The sequence below is a fragment of the Pieris napi genome, chromosome 3 (genome assembly GCF_905475465.1).
Source record: "Pieris napi chromosome 3, ilPieNapi1.2, whole genome shotgun sequence".
NCBI lineage: Eukaryota > Metazoa > Arthropoda > Insecta > Lepidoptera > Pieridae > Pieris > Pieris napi.
Window position 1 is genome coordinate 7968358 of NC_062236.1, and position 21996 is coordinate 7990353.

The 21996-nt window shown below is 32.1% G+C and overlaps 1 protein-coding gene across 1 annotated transcript in view; it reads left to right on the plus strand.

Moving 5' to 3' along the window:
• Window positions 1-13022, plus strand: part of LOC125063779 (homeobox protein BarH-like 1b) — a 55912-nt gene extending 42890 nt beyond the window's left edge. Inside the window, exon 2 of the mRNA XM_047670398.1 lies at window positions 12081-13022. Coding sequence (XP_047526354.1) covers window positions 12081-12472 — 392 coding nt within the window. The 3' untranslated portion in view covers window positions 12473-13022. The remainder of the gene's footprint in view (window positions 1-12080) is intronic.
• Window positions 13023-21996: the final 8974 nt, after the last annotated feature.

The following is a 21996-nucleotide window of genomic DNA, read 5'->3' on the forward strand; positions in this document are numbered from 1 at the left end:
TGATCGTCGGAAGTTACTCGTACGCAATGTTTTTTTACTGTTTATATAAGGTTTAGGTAACTCCTAGTTTCTTTAGTACCATGGCAAGTTAAGCCAAATGACCATTGTGGCTTTACCGTCTCAATGTCCTCAAATCAATTTCGTCCCTACACTCGAAGAGACAGTTATGACGTGTTGGGGCGTGTCCTGCAGCGCCCTCTGTTCATTTGTCGAGCCATTTGGTCGTAGGAATGCGGTGTCATCAGTGTTGAACGGAGCGTGAAATGGAAAACGCCCCGATAGTGACAACCCCCATACCCCATACCCCGACCCTTAACGTTCGCTAACAAATTCTTGAAGTTAGCAAAGAGCTGTCTCATTTTAACTTACGTACAATTATCCGAATGTTATTCTAAATTTAAATTCATTCGTCCATGATTCGTTCCAATTTCAAATTTGGAATCAGTGTTTTCTTATTTTAAAAAATATATTTTAATAGTGGTAAAACCTTTTTATTACAGATATTAAAGCTTTTTTCAGAACATTAAAATCTATAGATTACTTCAACTAATAAATATTTGTGTATTGTGTACAATATGACACCACGAATACTATTAAAACCGATCAAACAATTTGAATACAAACCCCATTTCCCTACAAGATTACGTAACGTTTCCCTTGTAAATTCCAATTACATCTGTCTGAGCAAGTAATTGTTACAAATGGAATACGATTGAAGTACCCGGTATCCTTTTAAATCGTCACCCTAAGCTGGTATCGCATTTGTTTGCTAAAGGGATACCAAAACGTTTGATTACGTGACTTGAGTGAAGATGACCTGTTAGATGACTTTTTCAGAAGGAAAATCCCAATTATTAAAACAATACCTTTTTTTTAGGCTTTGTACATGTTTAATATATTACTTTACAAGACCCTAAAATTAATTAATAGTAACTTTCCTTAGACTCAAAAAAGGCTGGGTTCCGAAACAAGAGAATGCCAATAATCAAAATAATACTAATTTGTATCCGCGCTTTTCTGTCAGATTTGTAGTTTATGCACGTCACGACCTGTCAATGTTCTTTTTTTATTTACAAACTGTACGCTTCCCTCTACCATAGATTATAATCACGATCACTGATAGCGTGAATCAAAGTCTGCGAGATAAATCGCTAAAAGGGAATAAATCTAAATCGTCGTTGACGTTTATATTGCAGCCCACACCGCATCGATTGTTTCCCGCTGTTTTCCCAAAGCGCGGCTTTGACACAAAATTGGCGCCATTTTATTGAAATCGGATACTTGCATCAACATATACTATTTTGAGTAATTGTTTTAATGTATCGCGTTTTAAATCAACAATTTTTTTGTAATCAGTCATATATGAAATTTCCTAAATTTAAATTATAAATGAACAAATTATTAAGACGTGTAATTTGTACTCAACCGAATAATATGATGTTTATTGCATGACCAGTCGAGATTAAAGTAGGTTGAATATTTGATACACAGAAGTCATCAATTTGTCCGTATAATATACCATTAAATGATCATTGTCTTAATGTTAATATCATAGAGCGGACATACGTCTCAATTAGCCAGGCATGTAACAAATTGCGGGGGACGAAATTAGCTAACGTTCAATCCCTCAGGGCTAAATGAAATATTGGCTGGTATTAGGAAAGTTTAGCTTTTTTATTTCTTTCTCCGGTAATAGCTTACGTGAATTTAAGCTAAGCTACTGACCAATTATTGAGTGTTATGAGTCTTTATTTGTTTAATATTGTGGATTATGTTGGAAGTTGCAAAATTAGATTTAGAAATGCAAGTAACTAGTATAACCGTGTTTAAGGTCATCAAACTTGTGTGCCTATTCGAAATTGGTTTTACCGAGATTCGAATCCACGACCTAGTATACCTGTACTAAAGAAAAACGCTTTTACCATTTAGTCGATACCAACTCCGGGGAAATAAATACAGATAATGCAACTTTCTCTGCAGCTGTGATACTTTTTGACATTCAATACTTTTGTCTTCAGTCACCGTGACCACGCACGCTGTAAAGCACGCGAAACGTCGGATAAATTTAAAATTATGTCAAATTATTGTAAATTTATAATAATACATAACTTTAATCCGGTAAAAGCGTTTTTCTTTAAATGTGTAAAGGTTATGTTAATCAAAGACAATACTATACCTGTACTAACCACTAAGCCAGGGAGGTAAAAAATTGCATTTTCACTTACTAAATTTCTACTTTGATGTTCAATGATTTTAGTTTTTTTTTCTAAAAATGCCACACAGTAAAATGCCACCCTGGCGTTAAATATATCTGTCAACATGACACATGACATAATGCGTCGCACTGACAAGCAATTTGCTCGAGTGTGGCCAATATTTCATTAGAAAAAACTGCAGTGGAAATACTGGAATTCTAATAAAAAGTTCTTTAAAGTATTATATGGTGTTACTCTTCCTGTATTTAACATATATAATAAACTATAATTTATTTAAAATCATGTACCACAAAGAACGATTCGGTGGCCGTCGATACACAATTCATATTAAAATAATAAGTCCTGAGTACATACCTCGTTAATGTCTCCTTACAGGAAGATAGGCACACAATATTGTCAGCCGTAAGGATTTGGATTAGTTTTAGTTTGGGCACAAAAAGAGGTTAGACTGATGATGATTGATACCTTGCCTCATAATAGTTCTTAAACACGCACTAAACACTCACTATAAAATTATTAATAATTTTTGTTAATTTTTATTAATAATTTTAAATATTTGGATAATATATATATATATATATATATATATATATATATATTATCCAAATAAAAAATGCTAGATGCACGAGAACACGTAACCCGAAAGAATCTCAACAATGACTATCAAAAAATGTGTCGATCGGCCGTGTAAAAATATTTGGCATCACCCTCATCAATTTTATAAAATTAATATAATGTATTTAGAACACACTATATTATGCGTGTATCTAAAAAGAAACTAGTTTTATACTAATTTATAATTTCCGTCCCTGTTATTGTACAACAATTTATAAAAAAACATTAATTAGTAAATAATTAGACACAAAAAACAATAAATGTCATACAAACAGAATATATATAGTAATGAATATAATGCAAAATGACTAGTGACGCCGATATTATTATGAGTTGTTTTGGCTCATGTTATAGAAATGAACTAACAAAATGAAGACATCTATTGTGAACAACATCCCATTAGCTCATTAAATTCGTTTACAAATAAAAGCGTAGTTTTTGTAAACGAATTCACTTTTAAATCTGTCAGCGGGGCGTTATGTTTTGGTACACATGGTAACACTTCCTAAGACCGCACACAAAATCGGATATTTTATTAGGCGACGATGTATTTGTCGTTTATTTAAACGTTTTACTGCGGATTATTAAATATCATTTATGATTGAATACCTCAACTAGGTGTAGGTGGTAGAGAAATCTCAATAGTGTATAAAGGAAACTATCAGAAGTGGTTTATCTGAAGTCTGTTAGCTTATTTTATTATTATTTACATTTACATATTTTATATATTATATAACGCATATTTCTATTGTATATTACGATACATGATTAAGTCTTTAAATAAATTATACCAATAATAATATTGTTTTACTTAGTTCTATCATTCCGGTTCTATTTCAAAACATAGATACAAAATAAATTTGTAAAGTCTAAAGAAATCGAAAGCCAAAAATAACCGGTATTATTAACAACTATTCTGTTGACTTCAGACGCTCGCATTTGTCATTCTCCTACCGTAACGACACTATTAAAAGAGCATCTTTCATCCACTCTATAAATAGTCATATGTCTTTATTCCCGCTAATAACAATTTAGGCAATTAGGTGACAAAAGGAAGTGTACCTTTGGGGTGTCCCTAGGGATCCCGCAGCCCACATTATTGCTCTCCCGTGATTTATTAACTGCTACCAATTTTATTAGTTTGCTATCTATATTTTTCTTCTTCTAAAAAGTGACGTTGTCTTTGTGTATGCTGCCAGTTTTTTTTTAATGTGTGATTATCCAAAAAGTTTTTATGAATACGAGGAATGGAATCATCTGCATCTTTTTAATTTATGCATGGATGTGTTCTGTATATTGCAATTATAACAGTGCTTTCCAACGTCCCTCAAGGGAGCGATTTGATTGTTAAGGGGGTTATTCCATAATTCCAGCTTTACATTATATGTTTTGAAAATGTATTTACTATGTTTCGTTAACAACTTCCTAGTGATTTCTTCCTCAATCCTATCATTTTAGTTTCTCAAGAGAACATTTTTTTTTAATATTTAAAATTTTGTAGGTATGTAACATATGGGGGCCATAAGAATTTTAGAAAAATTAAGATGAGGCTTGGGGCAAAAAACGTTGGGAAACACTGGATTATACACTCTATGGCATTTGAAGTAACTGCAAATCAAAATTTAAAATTGGTTGTTTTGCTAAATACAAATCCACGATTTAAACGTATTTTAGTATTGTGAGTTAATTAAAAAAGACATAAATATTCAATCAGCAATATTTTATGTTTTATTCGTGACTTGTATAATTGTTTGTTACTTGATAAGGAGGTAATTTTAAAGTAATTATTTCAACTCTTTATAATAATTGTCTTTCCTAATTATTCAAGAAACTGTAGAGGTATTTCCAGAGTTATAGTACAATGTAATTTTAATTATAAGAGTAAATAAACTAAGTGTTGTTCTTACGCGTGTGTAACAATGGGGCGATTACGTACAGGTATTTTTGTTTCCTATCAGATGGTGCAAATAAAATGTGAAGGTATTAGGAAATGTTTAACTCCAAGTACATGATTAAGTTAGCTAATCTATATAAATAAAAATTAATGGCAAAATATGTTGCTAAGCTCAAACCGCTAGACCAAATCGAGTATTTTTTTTTAAATTTATTCCTTGAACTCTGAGGAGTTATATGGACATGTTTCACATGTAGCTATTAAAATGGTAGGCTAAGTAATCATATTAAGGCGCAACGAAGTTCGCGGAATTTGTGTTTAAATAAAAATAATATTATAAACAAGTCAAACAAAAAACCATAACACAACCACAACCACTTTTTAAAAATCGACTTAATGTACTACTTTTGGAAAAAAATATTATTCTATACATGATATTAGTTTGATAATGTGATATTTTATCACGACAAATAATATAATAATTTACTAATTGATATGACATAATGTAAAATGTAAAATTCCTTTTAAGACAAATTTGCTCGCCATTATGTGTGACAGAATATGCGAACTTTCGATGTACCACAATAACATTTTTGTAAGCAATAATAATTAATTATTATTATTATTGCTTCACATACACAATTAAAGATTTCTTCACCGTTCAATTTAGGATAAAAACTGGTTATTAATAAGGTTTGTAATGAAGGTATATAACAATTATTAACTTAATTTCGCATTACAATTTGACAGTTATAGAATGATGGTTACTAAGATTTATACGAAACATCAATTACACTAATTAATTAGGCACCAATATTACTTAAAACAGAGCCACAAACGAGCGGGAGGCAGTAAATAAAACATAAAATCCTTCAAGTGCTCTTAAAATGGATTCAAATGGTTTGTTGTGACTACTTGGGCTTGAAGAGGTTGTAAAAAATATTATCAGCCGACAGCCACTTCAAAGGGGCGTAATCTTAGAATGCCGTAAGGACTTGGAGATCACATTGGGACCATTTTCAAATGCGGCCTTTTCCAATGTTTATTTATTTCTTAATCCTAAGCTTACATTAATATATAACAAACTATACTAAAGATATAGCCAAAAATGGAATACATATTAAATACAAAATGTTCAAACATTTCAAAAATCACTAAAAATTATTAAATACATTTAACTAAGTAATACCTAATTCGGCTGTGTGTGTATAGTGCGAAAGTGAGGGTACGTGATAGTTGTGTGCTTATCATGCAGATATTTAGCACTATGGATATTCTTAATACTAACTAAGCATATTCCGCGATAGCTTAAACAGGTCGAGGCTTAAATAGTGGTTGTTGTATTACCGGGCTGCGCGATATAAAATTGAGTTTAAATATACATCTTGAACTATTAAATACATTTAAAAAATCTAGTTTAAAAATGGTACCTTTAAGTAGTTTGTGCTGAAAATGTATAATTTAAAATAACCTTACTCCAATACGAATAGTTCCTTATGTTGATTAACAATCTACTTCACATAGTTTGCCAACGCGTAAACTATAATTATACATTGAAAACAAATGCGCTAATTGTTGAATGAAAACTATTCATTAGTAGGAGTCGGCAGCGGCTTTTCTTAAGATAACCATCGCTCGTTATTCTGTCACGGCCGATGCACTAACTGCCGGAGTACATTACGCGTGCACTGTTTTTATATATTTCGAATGTTCGGAATTTGAAATTTTAAATATTTGTAATATTTATGGGCTAGTAATTTATGGATGCTCTAGAATTTAAGCGCCTCTTTGGTGCATGCCGGTGTCGCCAGTTTAGCAGAGACAATTTTTTTGACAGTTAGGTATAGTAATGATTTCGAAATTATATCGGTAGCAAATGTATTCGTTTTCGAAGGTAAGCGAAAGTACTGAATGTCAGTTTAAAAATAATGATTATTCTAATGAAAATATTGTTATACAATTTTCGTAACAAACGTAATAAATCGTTAAATTAAGCCTTGTTCGATTATTAACCTACAAGACAAACGATTATGTGGCAACACAGACCATAAATTTATTCACGATAAATACAATGTGCAATTAACTAAATTTAATTGTCGCGTAGGCATGACAATATCACTTGTGTGTGACATAAATGCAGTATTGGGCCGTTCATATTACGTAAACGATTTTTTTTAAAATAATTTATGATTAAGTAAACATTGATAATGTATGAATCTGTTCTGATTTCCTTTACGCCAGCGATTTCCCATTATCTGCCTGCCCCTTTACTTACCTACTTATTACGTTAGTATGTTAATATTATTTATATAGCAACACTTCAAATTCCAACAGCTGTATATAAATAAAAATGAATCGCAAAAGTCCAAGACGGCTGGACCAATACGAGTATTTTTCTTCAATTTATTCTCTAATTCTGAGGAAGATTTTTTGGAGAGAAAACTTGGAAAAATTATAAAAAGTGTAGTTTTTTTTTGTATTTATATTTTTATTCTGGAAAAGGGAATAGAGTCTATGGTGTATAGCAAAATATTCCATATGTTGGTGAACACATGGAACACCTCTATTACTTTTATGACTTATTAAGTTTTGAGAGTTATTCTTTTAAATGGATCAAATCGCAACAGTTTTACTACATGATATTTACTCTACCGTTATTTCGTGTGCAAAGATGAAAAAGGATCGTTTAAATTTTTATTATACTTATGTAAATAAAACCCTTCAAAACTTGGTGTGTTATAGAATAGAGCGTTTACATATTAAAAAGTTTAGTCCTACATTATGTGTTTGAGGTTAGTCTTTCTAATCGAATTCCCAGATCGATTGACGATAAAAATTGCGGTTTTAGCGGTAATGTTGGATCAATTGAATAGGTAATACAATGGTCAACGAGCGTAAAACCAATAAACGTGACTTCTACTCCCGAATATTGTGTGAACTAGGTCCCTGCTCCCAAGTCTCGTGAGAATGTGGTTTGCGGGATTTTCCTACTCAATGTTTTTATTTATTTTTTATCCATTTAACAGCTTATTGACAATCCACAGCTTTTTTTTAAAGATAATATTTACAATTTTTATTTAAAAAATAAGTATATTTAAGTAAAACGGAATACATAATAATTAATAATAGGATAAGACAATTTAGTAATAATTTATTGGTTAAGGTGTGTGTGTGGGTATGTGAAATGTGTAAGTGTGTGAGTCTACGTTTCAATGTGATTTTAAAAATCCATTCGATGTGCTTATCTCCTTCGAAAAGATGCGTTTGGAGATAATATGGAATAAATTGAGGCTTGCGTACTCCTTATTATATAGATTTATATATAGATATAATACGTGAAAGTATATGAAACAGCTCAGTATGAAGAGTTATTTGATGGGATTCTAAGTAATTCAGGGAAGTTAAATATGATTGTTCCAAAATCTATGTTTTATAAAGACACATTAAGTCTGTTCTCTTACATCTAAGTGTATATGGTTCAATTTGTATTGACATGAAATTAATGTATTAATAAAATCAGAATTTGGTTATATGGAGCTTAAAAAACCTAGTATTATTTACATTATTAAATATTTCCTACGTGGGTTGAAAATTCTTGCTAAATAGATATTGACATTTAACATAGTTCCTAGAATAATCAGCACATACATTAAAACTGTTTGAATAAATATTGGAAGTACAAGCTATTAAACAAACAGAAAATCGATTATAAATTATGTCAATATGACGGATTTGCTAATTACACACGTATCTACGACGAGGATTATGACTAAATAAGCGTTGTACATATATATAGCCAGTTTGCATAAAATATAAAAGTTTTTTGTAGATTTTATGTACAAAAAAAAAACATTTTATAACTTTATGGCTAAAAAAGAAAGCAGTTGACACATATACATGACACATTTCTATAGTGAAAAAAAAGTTGATTATGTCAAATCTTGTTTGAATTTCGAACACTAACTCTGTACAATATTTGTATCAAATCTGTCACCAAAAAAACCGGATACTTATCCCCAATTAAGAAGCTCAGAGAATGGTTACGGACCATTGTGCCGGCATGTCTGTCTGTCTGTCTACAAACGGCGGTAATCGCCCGTGATGGGAGTCGAACCGTTCACTCGCGACGCCGCTTTTAATGTGAACCGCTTCATTTTGAAAAAAATACAGACTGAATAATGTGTGTGTTAATTTTGGATAATGACTCCACGTTTGTTTGTTTTGAGACAGCTTACAGATGGATAAAACTATTTCATTTCATATTTTATGTAGCGTAACTTTATCTCATTATATTTGTAAAAAAATATATGAAATTTATCATTATTGCATGCACTTCTATAATCTTCTTCACTGTGAAAAAATAACAACTAATTAAAACATTATAAAACCTCTTCGCTACACGTAACTTTTTAATTCAATATACAACACTATCAATTAACTGTTTAGTTGTCGCTGACAACCATCGACACGTCGTACAAAAGAATTCAAAAAAGGAATCGAAAAGAACGAAAGATTCAAAATAGCTCCACGTAGCACATAAAAAATCTATTTCTAGATCGGTCCGTGACCGTCGAACGATTTTCTACCAATCAACCGATCAATCAAGTGAACGATGAATGAAACACACGTCACTTGATTTTGCCACGCTTTTTTCGCTAACGAGTCTAGAATTTAGTTGAATTAATTGATATTTTGACCGTAAATTTACTGATTAAAAACGATTATATATTCTATATATATTCACTATTGCGCATACCATCTAAACGTACGAGTACCTTTTGTTAGTAGTAATCTTGTTAAGTGTTTTATGAACGAAGGGTCAACTTGAGAGGCGTAATTGAATATCCTGTCTTGTTACAGACCCATTTAGGTGGAAAACAAATGAGTCTCAGCACTCACACGACTTCAACCTATACTCGTATAGTACCTACTTTAGTCCAAAATTACTTATAATACGTATCTTCTACTAATCTGACTGAATTGCTTTCATCGTATTTGGGAACACTTAATTACGGTAACATAGATAATATAATGAATCCAATCTATGACAATATAGTCTATAGAAAGCGTTCATCTTGTTATCAGGCACTAAAACATTATCCGAGTCTATGACACTGCAATAAAGCGCCCGCACGGCTAAAATGTAACTCCTCTGTCATAAAAGGTATCATAAAAATACGCTCAGCTATCTACATTTTAACGAGCACACAAAGACATACGGGCATTCCGTTCGAAGTATTAAAAAATTAATCAGTGCCAACATTGTATCACCCGTTCTTCATTTCGTGAAAGTTCAATGCGAGTTTATTATCTATATTTTGTCTATTGATGAAAAGAAGGAAGAAATACATTTTTGCATATGAAAATTTATTTATATTTTGGTGTAAAAACAAACTAGACATGGTTTTTCTGTCCACTAGGCCGTCAAACAAGTACTATTATAATTACTATATAGCGTAATAAGTCGGTTTATTAACATTATTATTAAGCCCATCAAAATATTGATGAATTATAGGTAGCCGATGCAAGCAACCTCTTTTAAAGATCATACATATAAATCTTCCTTTTAAACCCTGCCTATTTATGAAAGCTCGAATATTACTTTATATAAAGAACAATTGATGAAATATTAAGCATGTTTCCTCGTGTTATTCAGATCAATGGTATGTCAGCGGTGAACCGCACATATTAATAAAACTTAACGTTGTCGTTAAGTTAAACTGCCTATCCTTTGTATGATACAGAGGTGCTAATGTATAATTTCTTTGAAACGTATTTACAACTTAGCGGCTAAGTATCCGCGATGCGTCATTAAAAAAAATATTCAATGCTTGCAATTCGCTCATACAAAAGTTATGGCAGACATATTTAATAGTACTGGATCGATCTATTTTCTTTTGTTTTTCAAAATATAACTGATTTTACTAATATTATTTCTTAAATATATTTAATAAAAAATAAATTTTATTATAGAGTTTAAAGGTTAGCCAATAAAACATTCACAACCCACAAGGTGCTATTTTTTATTCTAACATCGTTTGATGCAACCTTTCAAAACACATTAGGCAGAATTCCATTGAGTCACCGTCACGTCCAATTTCAAAGAAATCGAAATAAAGAGAACAATTTATATAAAATCGCGTCGAATCGCTGCGCGGGCAATTCACGTATTAATCACGGCCTAATCGCATCCTTAACTAATGCGAACCTCAATTAGGACTGAATAAAACACCCAAACTGCCAAAAAGGTAAAATTCAAAGACATCGTTAGGATTTGTGATGTAAAAAATTCTTAATCTGTCATGGTGTGCAGTCTGCACCTGACGCAATGGCACAATTCGCGCCAATTTGTTTCTGTTGTCGTTGGCTGTCACTCAGTTTCAATTACATTCGTATTTTAAATTTCGAACAAAAGGATAATAACACAGATAGCGTTTATTAGAGTAAAGAATGTAAAGTCTACGTAATTCAGGTATTTAGTGAGTTAACAGTTTCCCATCTGTATCACGATTATTTAAATGAAACAAAATACCATCACGTTTTGTTCTTGCAACCGTGATGGGTGCGTAAAAGTTTTTGTCTAACTGATTAAACGATTTACGGTTCAGAAGTTCAAAATATTGTTCCTTTATAGGATTATAAGTTAACCCCAAATACCCTCAAACATTACACATTCCCTCACACACCTCAACCAATCAATTATTAGTAAATTGTCTTGGCACCTAAGTACATAATCTTCGTCGTATATTATGGTGTAATCAGTTTTGGAAAAATTTTGATTTAAAAATTGTAAATGTTATCTTAATTAAAAATCTGTGGATTATCAATAAACTGTCAAATAAAATGTTAAATTAAAAATATATAATAATACCTTTGCATCAAGCATAATAAGAACTTCTTGTTGCTACTTAGCTACTAATTTTCAACGGTTTATTAATAGACTGTAATTAAAAAATGTTTCTAAAATGTGCTCCTCGCTCAAATGTCGAACAGCGTGTAATCAATATGGCATCTCGTTACTAGCTAGGGCTGTATAATCAATAAAGTTGGGAGCTCGATAATCGATACGCACGGACGTAGTATCGACAATTTCGTGACGCTCTTTCAAAATGTTGACTTTTTATTTCAATTAACTTCATACCTCGTTACTTTTTTTCCTTAAATACGTAGAAATATGTTGTTACGGACTTGTGGGCATGGCTGCTACAAGCTTTTCAAAGGTTAGCTTTGATAGATGGTTATATAGTTTATATGCCGTATCTTATTGATGTTTTTATAAGGAAACAAATCTACTTTCCCGAAAATCTCAAGCAATAATAGATGGGTGTGTAATCTTCATTCTTCTCTTGTTCCAGATGGACAGTCAAATCACCTGAACCTCTTCAACTCGCGGCCTCAGCCGAAAAAGAAACGAAAGTCCAGAACGGCATTCACAAACCATCAGATCTTTGAGCTGGAGAAGCGGTTTCTATATCAAAAATACTTATCCCCAGCCGACCGAGATGAGATAGCCAGCTCTCTCGGTCTGTCCAACGCCCAAGTGATCACATGGTTCCAAAACAGACGAGCGAAGTTGAAACGAGACATGGAGGAGCTGAAAAAAGATGTAGAAAGCGCTAAAGTCCTCTCAGCTCACAAGAGTTTCCTCGAGAATGTCACAGACTTGGGCATTTTGAAGAAGAAAGCTATGAGCATAGGGGCCAGTGAAGAGGCAGCGACGAATTTAGTTGTGAATGCGTCCAAATGAAACGAGGCGGCGCGTTCTATCGCGCCAGACGTCTATGACAGGCGTTTACTCGATTTTTAAAAATCGAATCGAACTATTTAAATGTCGATAGAACTTTATCGAATGTGCTTCGAACTAGTGTTTTTATTTAATATGTATATAATTAGACGCTGTACAAATGAGTATAAATGTGATTTATTTAAGTACTTAATAGAGATACTTAATTTATTTATTAAATCTGGCATTAAGGTCGTCGCAATACAACAATATAATATATTTTAATTTATTAACAGTTTTCCATTTTAAATCAATGATATCCCATATACGAAACTACCAATTACTTGTCGAAGGTTTTAAAGGTATTTTTCAACAAAACAACTGCGTCAACAACTCCTTACCATACATACAATATAACCATGATGTAGAAAATTTGTTTTATAAAAACATTCCTCGCTTCAAAATATTACTCCAGAGAGATATTCTGAAACTTATCCTACCTTTCAACTTATATTGGTTCAAATCTATCCGAAGATACAAACTTCAAAATTAAATCGAAATTGATTTTAATCACACTGGTTATGATCTTCAATATTTAAAGAATAGATAAGAGAAGACAGCTCCAAATTTCACTAAAGATTTCAATTCCAAAATATATTTTTAAAAATTCGTGTTTTTTTGATAAGTCGAGGTTTCTTTATAAATGCTGGAAAAGGTGAAATTATTGTTGAACATTTTGGATCGCTCGTGTATAATGAGCATGCGCATGGTATTTTTATTATGAATTTTGGGATATCATTGTTACTATACGTGCAATAAAATTTGTCTTTCATGCCAGATATTAACCCTATTGTAAATATTATAATGTACAGATTCCTAGCGTTAAGTTAGCTTTGTGGATCACTTCAAAATTCATTTATGTTTAAACTATTTTAACACAAATTCATCTTAGTAAATTTTAAAATATATACAGTATTATAATTTCAGCTATTGTTATTTTATGAATACAAGATGAATTTATATTGTAGTACCAAAATATGTTAAAAATTTAGTTGAAATTTAATTTTGAAGTGAAACAACATTATTTTATTAACGTGATTGTAAATTTTCTTTATGTCGGTAAACTTAGTATATTGTTATGAATAAATAGTAGGAACACTTCTTTTTATTTCTCAATAGTAATTGTTTTACTGTAATAATATATATTAGAAACGTTAATGCATTATATAATTTGTCAAATACTTAACATGTAACAACAAAAAGTGCTTTATACATTCATAGTGCAATTATGAAATTGTAATCGATATTTTTATCTGTATTATTTCTTTCTCTATAACATTAAAAGTGTAGTGTATTAAATGTAAAAAGGTGTTAATATTGTAAAGTTGTAGCGGAATATTAAATTAGCATTAACCCTCATAAGCGTAAATCTGTCAACTGTCAACACATTTGACACTTGACGGCTTCAATCGCTCAGTTTATGATTAGAGACGCGTTTATCTGTCTTATTGAAGAATCGATATAGAGAAATGAATGTGTCAAGAGTTTCGACGTGTCTCTTGATTTTAACTATTCCTAGGTCTTGACATGTGTTTTAATCTCGTTCCTACTATACTTATTACTTAGCTACAGCTATGTGCTATGCTGTCGTAAATTGTTCTTTGTAAATAATAAAATTTATGTGTTCTCAACTATTTGTTTTTTTAACTACTGGTTTAATGCATCAATTCAAAATGTGCCAAGGATTTCATTGCTGGATCTAAAACGTATTTTCAGACAGAGGTTACATCTAATAAGTATTTTTGATTAAAAGATTATTTAAACAGTTAGCTCCTAATATAAAGGAGTCATATATTTCGGTATACCTATTAATACTTGCTACTATTTTGTTTATAGTTTTGTTTTCATGAAAGCCTGTTAGTTGAAAATAAGTCGTAATAATTAAAATTTTGTACTTTATTCATATTATAAATGAAGCTTTCATAAATATTCAGAAAATTATTTATTTTATACATACTTTTCCATCTAATATAACTACTATTACCTCATTAATGATTGGAGTTGACAGCGGAACAACTTACCTCAACTAAGGAACAACCAGCCCCTTTGTGGGGCGAGTTGTTCCGTGTCGACTTGCTACAAAAAAAAACCTGTGCCAAAATATATTATTATTTCAATGAATTTCACTTTACAATTTGAAACAAGGATAATTTCTGATTATATTTATACAGGTATCGTGGATTTTAATCTTTCTATAACATTCATATTACGTTTTACTCAAAAATCGGAACTTCGAACCCCGGCCTCCCCTACATACAAAACGAAATGACTTAGGAACGACACTAGGGGGAAATGGTATTCAGGTTTCGATTACACGACACTTTATTAAATACAAATCGAAGGTTCGATTCCAATTTAAAAACTTATTTAGCTTAGAGGGCAAATTTCCTATGAATAAAAATGATATTGTTGAATGCGCCTGTCATGCTAAAAACACGACAAACCAAAAACTTTTCACTGTTTCCTGAAAAAACTGTTTTATTTGTAGGTACTGTCTCTCCCTATTCTACTCCCGTATTTCAGAATCTAACACGTTTTTGACATACTTAGGGCTAAATCTCAATTCTGAAATTCCTTAGGCTATATAGTTTTATTATTTTAGGTATGTTTACACATTTCGAAACACCCTGAATCTTTAAAATTATAAAGCTTAAGCAAAAGTATAATAAAAAATGCGGAAACCATAATATCTTAAACATTTTATGGATTTTGTAGTGTAATGCTGGCAGAAATGTCTCTCATATAGGTTTATTTACGATGGGTAAACCCTAGTTTAATGCATAATACCGTAAACAAATTAGGAAAGGAAATATTATATTACAGAAGCAATCTTTTAAAATTCACTAGTTATATAATATAAAGAGGAAACAATAGTACAGACAATTAATTACTCAAATAAAGTGAAACTTTCTTGATTTGACAAGAGACTTAAGTCAGGATGGTGTAATTGAACTAATTTAACAACACAGCTGATTTAATTATTTTTTATTTATTTACGCTATCGTCGTTATTGTACTTTAAATAAATATATAATGTTTAAAAGGCCAGCAAAGCACTCGCGAGCCCTCTGGCATTCAGTATCCTCATATCACTTAACATGAGGTGCATTTTCTGCCCGTTTGTCCCCGGACCTATAAAAAACGTCTCCTAATCTTAACAGAATACTATGAGTACAAATTAAATAATCATTTAAAATATATTAGGCAGTGCTACAACAATGATAAACGCAACTTAACACTTATGAACAAGACTAAGTCCAGCCAGTCCTAAATCTTATAGCCATTTCATAGATAAGAATGTCAGTTCATACTTAAACTAGCCAAACTTACTTTTATTATATAGAAATACAGACAAACAGTCAGGAGGCTCACCTGATTTTAAGTGATACCGCTGCAGCCCATGGACACACTCAATCCAAGAGGTATCGCGATTGCATTGCTGGCCTTTTAGGAATTGAAACGCTCTTTTCTTGAAGGACTCATAGTCTATTTCGGAAATACTTCAGTGGGCAGTTGGTTGCACATAGATATGGTGCGCGACAAAAACTGCCTTAAAAACGCTCAGTTGTGGAACGACGAACGTTGAGACTATACCCTAATATTAGGTATTCCTAATATTCCTAATCTTTCGAAACTAGGATTCCCTATTTGGGCAGCTAGGCTCTTCAATCCAGCTCTTGGATTAAATTCTACATTAGGTACACTATAACTTTACTCCAACACAAGAAGTATAGTTTCACACTTCGTCTGTCGAAGTCCAGAAAAGATCGTGGCGGCTGCGTGCTGTTAGAAATACAAAGGCAGTTATTGCTGTTAAAGCCAGAATTTGTCGAAACCCCATTAGGAAGCAAAAAACCTTATCGCGAGAAATGAAGATTCCCGCCAGCCTTGCGATTCTGTAACTCACTTGCTCCCTCACAAGCTCCCTCCTTATCAGAATGCCAAATCATAAAATGACTGCTTCACGACTGATTTGAGCGGACCGCCGCTGCAAAAACCGCTGTGAGAGTTCGAAAAGTAAGTTACAAAATCGCAAGGCAGGACTTTGTCGCGTATTATAAAACAAGACCTGAAGCTCGGTGCTTATCGTCGATATACAGGATATGCCCTAAACCAATCTTTACAATTAAAGAGAGTGGATCGATCAAAACGCCTTCTGTCGCGATACTCAGGTAAAAAGCACAGAAATCTCCTCTTTGCCGATGAAAAAATTTTCACGCTTGAAGAACACTACAATAAACAAAATAATAAAGTGTACGCTCACAGTTCAAAAAAATCTGCACAAGTGCTCGGAAAGGTAGAACGTGGTCATCATCCTGCGTCAGTGATGGTTTGGTGGGGCGTGTCTCATCAAGGGGTCGCAAAACTACATTTTAGAAAAGGAGTGAAAACTTCAGTCAAAGTCTATCAAGATACACTTTTTGATTATGTTGTAAAACCTCTCCAATACATTTGTAAAAAATATACCGTGCACTTTGATCTAATTCGATTAAAACGAACTACCCAAGACTGGCTTGAAACTAACATTCCGTACTTTATAAGAGCTGAAGACTGGCCCTCATCTAGCCCAGACCTCAACCCTCTAGACTTCAAATTATGGTCAGTTTTAAAGGACGTGGCCTGCTCTACTCACTGCGACATTGAGTCTTTTAAAAAATCTTTGGAGCAAGCAGTGGCAAAATTTCCCTTGGAAACAGTGCGTAAATCGATAGAATCGTTGCCAAACAGATTAAAGCTCTGTATAAAAGCCACAGGTGGCAATTTCTAATAGAACATTTTTTTATTTTTTGCTGAGACTTAATAAATATATAGGTATTAATTTTAATAATATTACATTGCTTCATACAAAAAAATGCATATTCATTTGTAACAAAACTTATGGCTCGACTAGGAATAGTCTAGGATTAATTAAGTGCAGTGTTATAAGATATTTGTAAAATCGATTCGTTACATTGATACTTTCATAATTCGTGTATTCGCTGTTCTGTTTGATGTACATGTCGCGTGCCGAAAGCACATAGGCGGATGGGGCGAGTCTACAATGTTATCTTATGATAGTCGTAAGTATATTATCATCACTTTTTGACGCTATATATTTTGTATGTAATTGTTTATGTTGTCCAATGCTTATAGTTGGGTTTTTTCATAACGATATTTATAGACACAATATATATAACAAATTTAGTGTTGCATAATAAAAGAAACTCCATTCCTTAAGCAATCAATGAAATAATATAATAAAATATTATTTCAAAAAGATAAGGCTGTTAGATAACTATCTTTATATATATAATTCTACTGTGCGTGTGTATGTCACTGAACTCCTCTTAAACGGCTGGACCGATTTGAATAAACTTTTTGCATGCGTTTGGGTGGCGCCCTGGATGGTCTAGATTCACATCAGCCCGTCAGATGGCGCTGCAGTATGTACTTTCATACTTTGTTTAATATCCTAATCGCTTGGAATATCATGCAGGACAAAGTCCGCTAATATACATATAATTCTGTGAATTTGGTATAATGTTTTGAAGCCGAGATAGTTTTAGAGACTAAATAAAAGAAAACCTATTTTTTTACCTACCAATAGGTACAATGTATAATTTAGAATCTATTTAAATATATATAAAAAGAACCATCATTGCTAGGTAGATTTGTTCCTGAGAGTGGTCCTTTTTAAAATAAAATAAAAGCTATTGTAGTTGAATAACAAGACACAGCCTCTACCTAAACACTAGCTCTCTCTCTCTCTAGATTATAAATCCTTATACGAGAGTCATTATATTAAATTATGATTTAGTTTCAACGTCATTTTTAAATTAATATTCAAAAGCTTAGTTACTACTGATAGCTACTTACTTAAAAATATACAGCATATTTGTGAGAGGCTAGTATTGGTCCTAACCCCTAGGTCATTGAACTCTGAAAAGAGATATTACACTTAAAGAAAAATCAATTAAAACTCTCTTTTTAAAATACATAGGTAATACCTACTATTAAAATCACTTGTGTACACCTCACTTTAAAACCTATGTCAATTTGCATGAGCGTTCGAAAATTAAAATTGTTAAAACTGTACGAGAATTGGTTACGGATAAGTTTGTTATTTGTTAATTGGTGGCTTTACCGCCGCGTCCAACACTGTTGACCCCCCTTTACCTAGAAACCTTCAGGATCGCGAGCTCTACATAAACTGGCGTTTTAAACTAACACGCATAAACTTTGGTTAGTTTAAATGTTAATTTGATACGTTAACTACGCCTGTGTCTTTACACATAATGAAGCGTAAACAATAAATAATTGTTTTAATGAGAGTGAATGAATTTGGTAAATACTGGTATCACTTAAAATATGAAAGTTACCTCCGTGGACGAGTGGCAGCGGACCTCCAAGCGAGATTGCGGGTTCAATTTAAATTTTGCATAGAAGTTTATATGGTGTGTATGTGTCTTAAATACGTATTTTTATATGTAATATTTTTTTTTTATGTTACAATGGGCAAACGGCCACGAGGCTCACCTAATGCTAAGTGATACCGCCCATGGACACTCACATTGCCAGAAGGCTCGCGAGTGCGTTGCCGGCCTTTTAAGATTTGTTACGCCCTTTTCTAAATACTTCAAGTAATAGGTAAAAAACGTTTGTCTAAAAAAGTCTGAACTAGTTTAAAGAGCTTTTATGAGAAAATTATTTCAAGTAGGTATCTAAGTATCCGTAATAAATGAAGTTTAAAAAATTCACAACCGTATTGTAAGGAAACTTTAAAAGTTACAGCTAAACCATAATTAAATACAAAGTACAAACATTTCATAACATCTTTAATTGTACGGTAACGAAATTACACGTATGCTGTATAAGCAAAGAAACCGCAGAAATTAAACTCAAATAAAAAACACATTGAGGGCGGTAAAACATGAGTAAAAGCTGTTAATTTCTAAAAGTAATTAGAATCGATATTACAAAAAATTCAAAGCATCTTTGTTCAAAATAATGCTATAATTTTGAGGTCAGCACGCGTGATGTTAGGGTGTAACGTGCTTTGTAATATTATGTGACCAACTTAACTACGCCCCTCATCGGTGTACGATAAACTAAGAAAATTTTATTTAAACCAAAAACTATACAAGGGATATTAGCCTTTATTGCATGAGCAAGAAAGGCTATAACTGCATCATAAGTCCCAATAATATGACGATTATAACTGAAGCATATCGAACCTTAGTAAGTCTTAAAGCGCGCAAGAATTCGCAGGCCAAAATACAGTGGTACCGAAACAGTTGTTGATTTTGAATGCAATTCGAAATTCAAAATTACATACAATCAATATGTTATTTTCGTTTGTTTTAAACGTGGTTCACATTCAAGGTGTCTTGCAAGTATTAATTATTTTATTTTAATGATAGCGGATGTCTTATTTACATTCTATTAATATGTGACTATAAGTAAACATTTTAACCTCTTGTTGAGAGGGTGTAATAAATGCTATGACAACAAAGTTTATATTTACTTTAAAAGTAGGGTTAGTAAACATTACTAAAGCTTTTAAAGACTATTTTTATTCCAGAACGTGTTTTTGAAGTGAAACTTCTTTATCGACGTATGGGAGAAATTTTGTAGCAGGTTACGCGCCATGTTGCTTTTTGAAGTCAAACTTCTTTATCGGTGTTGGAAAAAAATTTACACACATTTGTCACATTTTTCGGTTACGCGCCATCTTTTTCTTGTCCCTACCACGGTTGATCCGAAGAGATTCGAAGCCATTAACAAAAACAGTAACAAAAATATATAATAACGATAACAATGATAGTAATACTAATAATTCTATTACAATAAATGAAATTCTGTAATAATCTTAGTACATACTACATAGTAGTACAGTAATAAGTTAAAATGAAATAATTGTATTTGTATTCATGTCTATGATAATAAAAGCCTTTTGTTAAACTTTATCTAATTTAACTTTATTTAACCAATTTCTGTAAAGTTGCATATAGTAGATCATTTTTCGAAAAATAAGGTCATAAAGAAGTTTCACTTCTTACGTGTGTACACCTAATACACGCACACATTTTTTTTTAAATTAACAATTCTTCAACTCTACGTTTATTCCGATGCCTTCATATATTATTCTGATTACTGATACAATAAACTAAAGCAATTTGAAAGTATTGGCCCGCAGAGCCGCTTTTGCATTCTACTAAGAACTCAGTGATACAGCCATATGGCTATGGAACCGTATACCCATGGTCTTCTGATCAGCGGTATGCATTCTTTAGAAAAGGCTCCGCCTATTAATCTTAACTATAAATCCTACGAATCACTAAAGCTTCCTTTTTAAGTTTCCTTTAAAATTTTAAAATAAAAAATTAAATTGGATGAAACTTTATAATAAACTAGTGGACCCGACAGACGTTGTCCTGCATGATATTTCAAGCAATTAGTAAAGCAAAGTATGAAAGTACCGACTGCAGCGCCATCTGGCGGGCTGATTTGTGAATCTAAACCATTCCCAGATCCCCTTGAACACACACAAAAAAATTTATCAAAATCGGTCCAGTCGTTTGAGAGAAGTTCAGTGACATACACACTCACAGAAGAATTATAATATAAAGATAAATAGGTGTTGTACATTTAGCAATTTATAGAAAAAGTCGCGGGCATGGGCTAAAAATAAAACAAAAATGAATAATGACTTTAGCATCTGGACCCGCCTTTGGCTATGGCATCTGCTATCTATTAATGAATCCTGGCATTGGACAAGAGAAAGACGCATCATATTTTGACTGATCCGACCAAGAACAAACCTAAAACAGGCTTCATAGTGTCACCAAGCAAAAATTGGGACATAATTAATATATTAATAAAACGTTATAATTATGTAAAAATATTTATTTAGTTTTATATGCAATTAGACTTATCACTACTTGCAAATGTATGGTTAAAAATCTACCACTTAGAGCCAATCTGTTTTAAAGAGATTTTTGTAAACAAAGAATTGTAATAGAAATCATTAATTAAAACTATCTCATTCTTATAATTATATAGGTACATACTAGCTGCCCCCGCGAACTTCGTTTTGCCATATACAATTATACATACATATATTATTTCTAGGAAACATTTTTTTAGTTCAATAAAAATAACTATCTACTATAATACAAAATAGGGGTTGATCGTAGAAATAAGGGGTTGTACCTATGTATTTTTGTATGCTGTATCATAAAAAAATAAAAACAAAATTTTTTTTCCAAAAAAATTAAATTATTACTTATCTTACTTATCACTTAGGGGTATAAAAAATAGATTCGGAGGAGTATGGTAACTAACATTGTGACACGAGAATTTTATATATAAGATATATAGGTATATCCACAAATATATTCATTCTCCCTTAAGTATCGCCATTACCCCGTACCCTTTTTTTTCTATATTAACGTGTATTTAAGTGTTTCCTCACAATCGCCTATGAAAAGGCTCTTCAGCCTACTATGA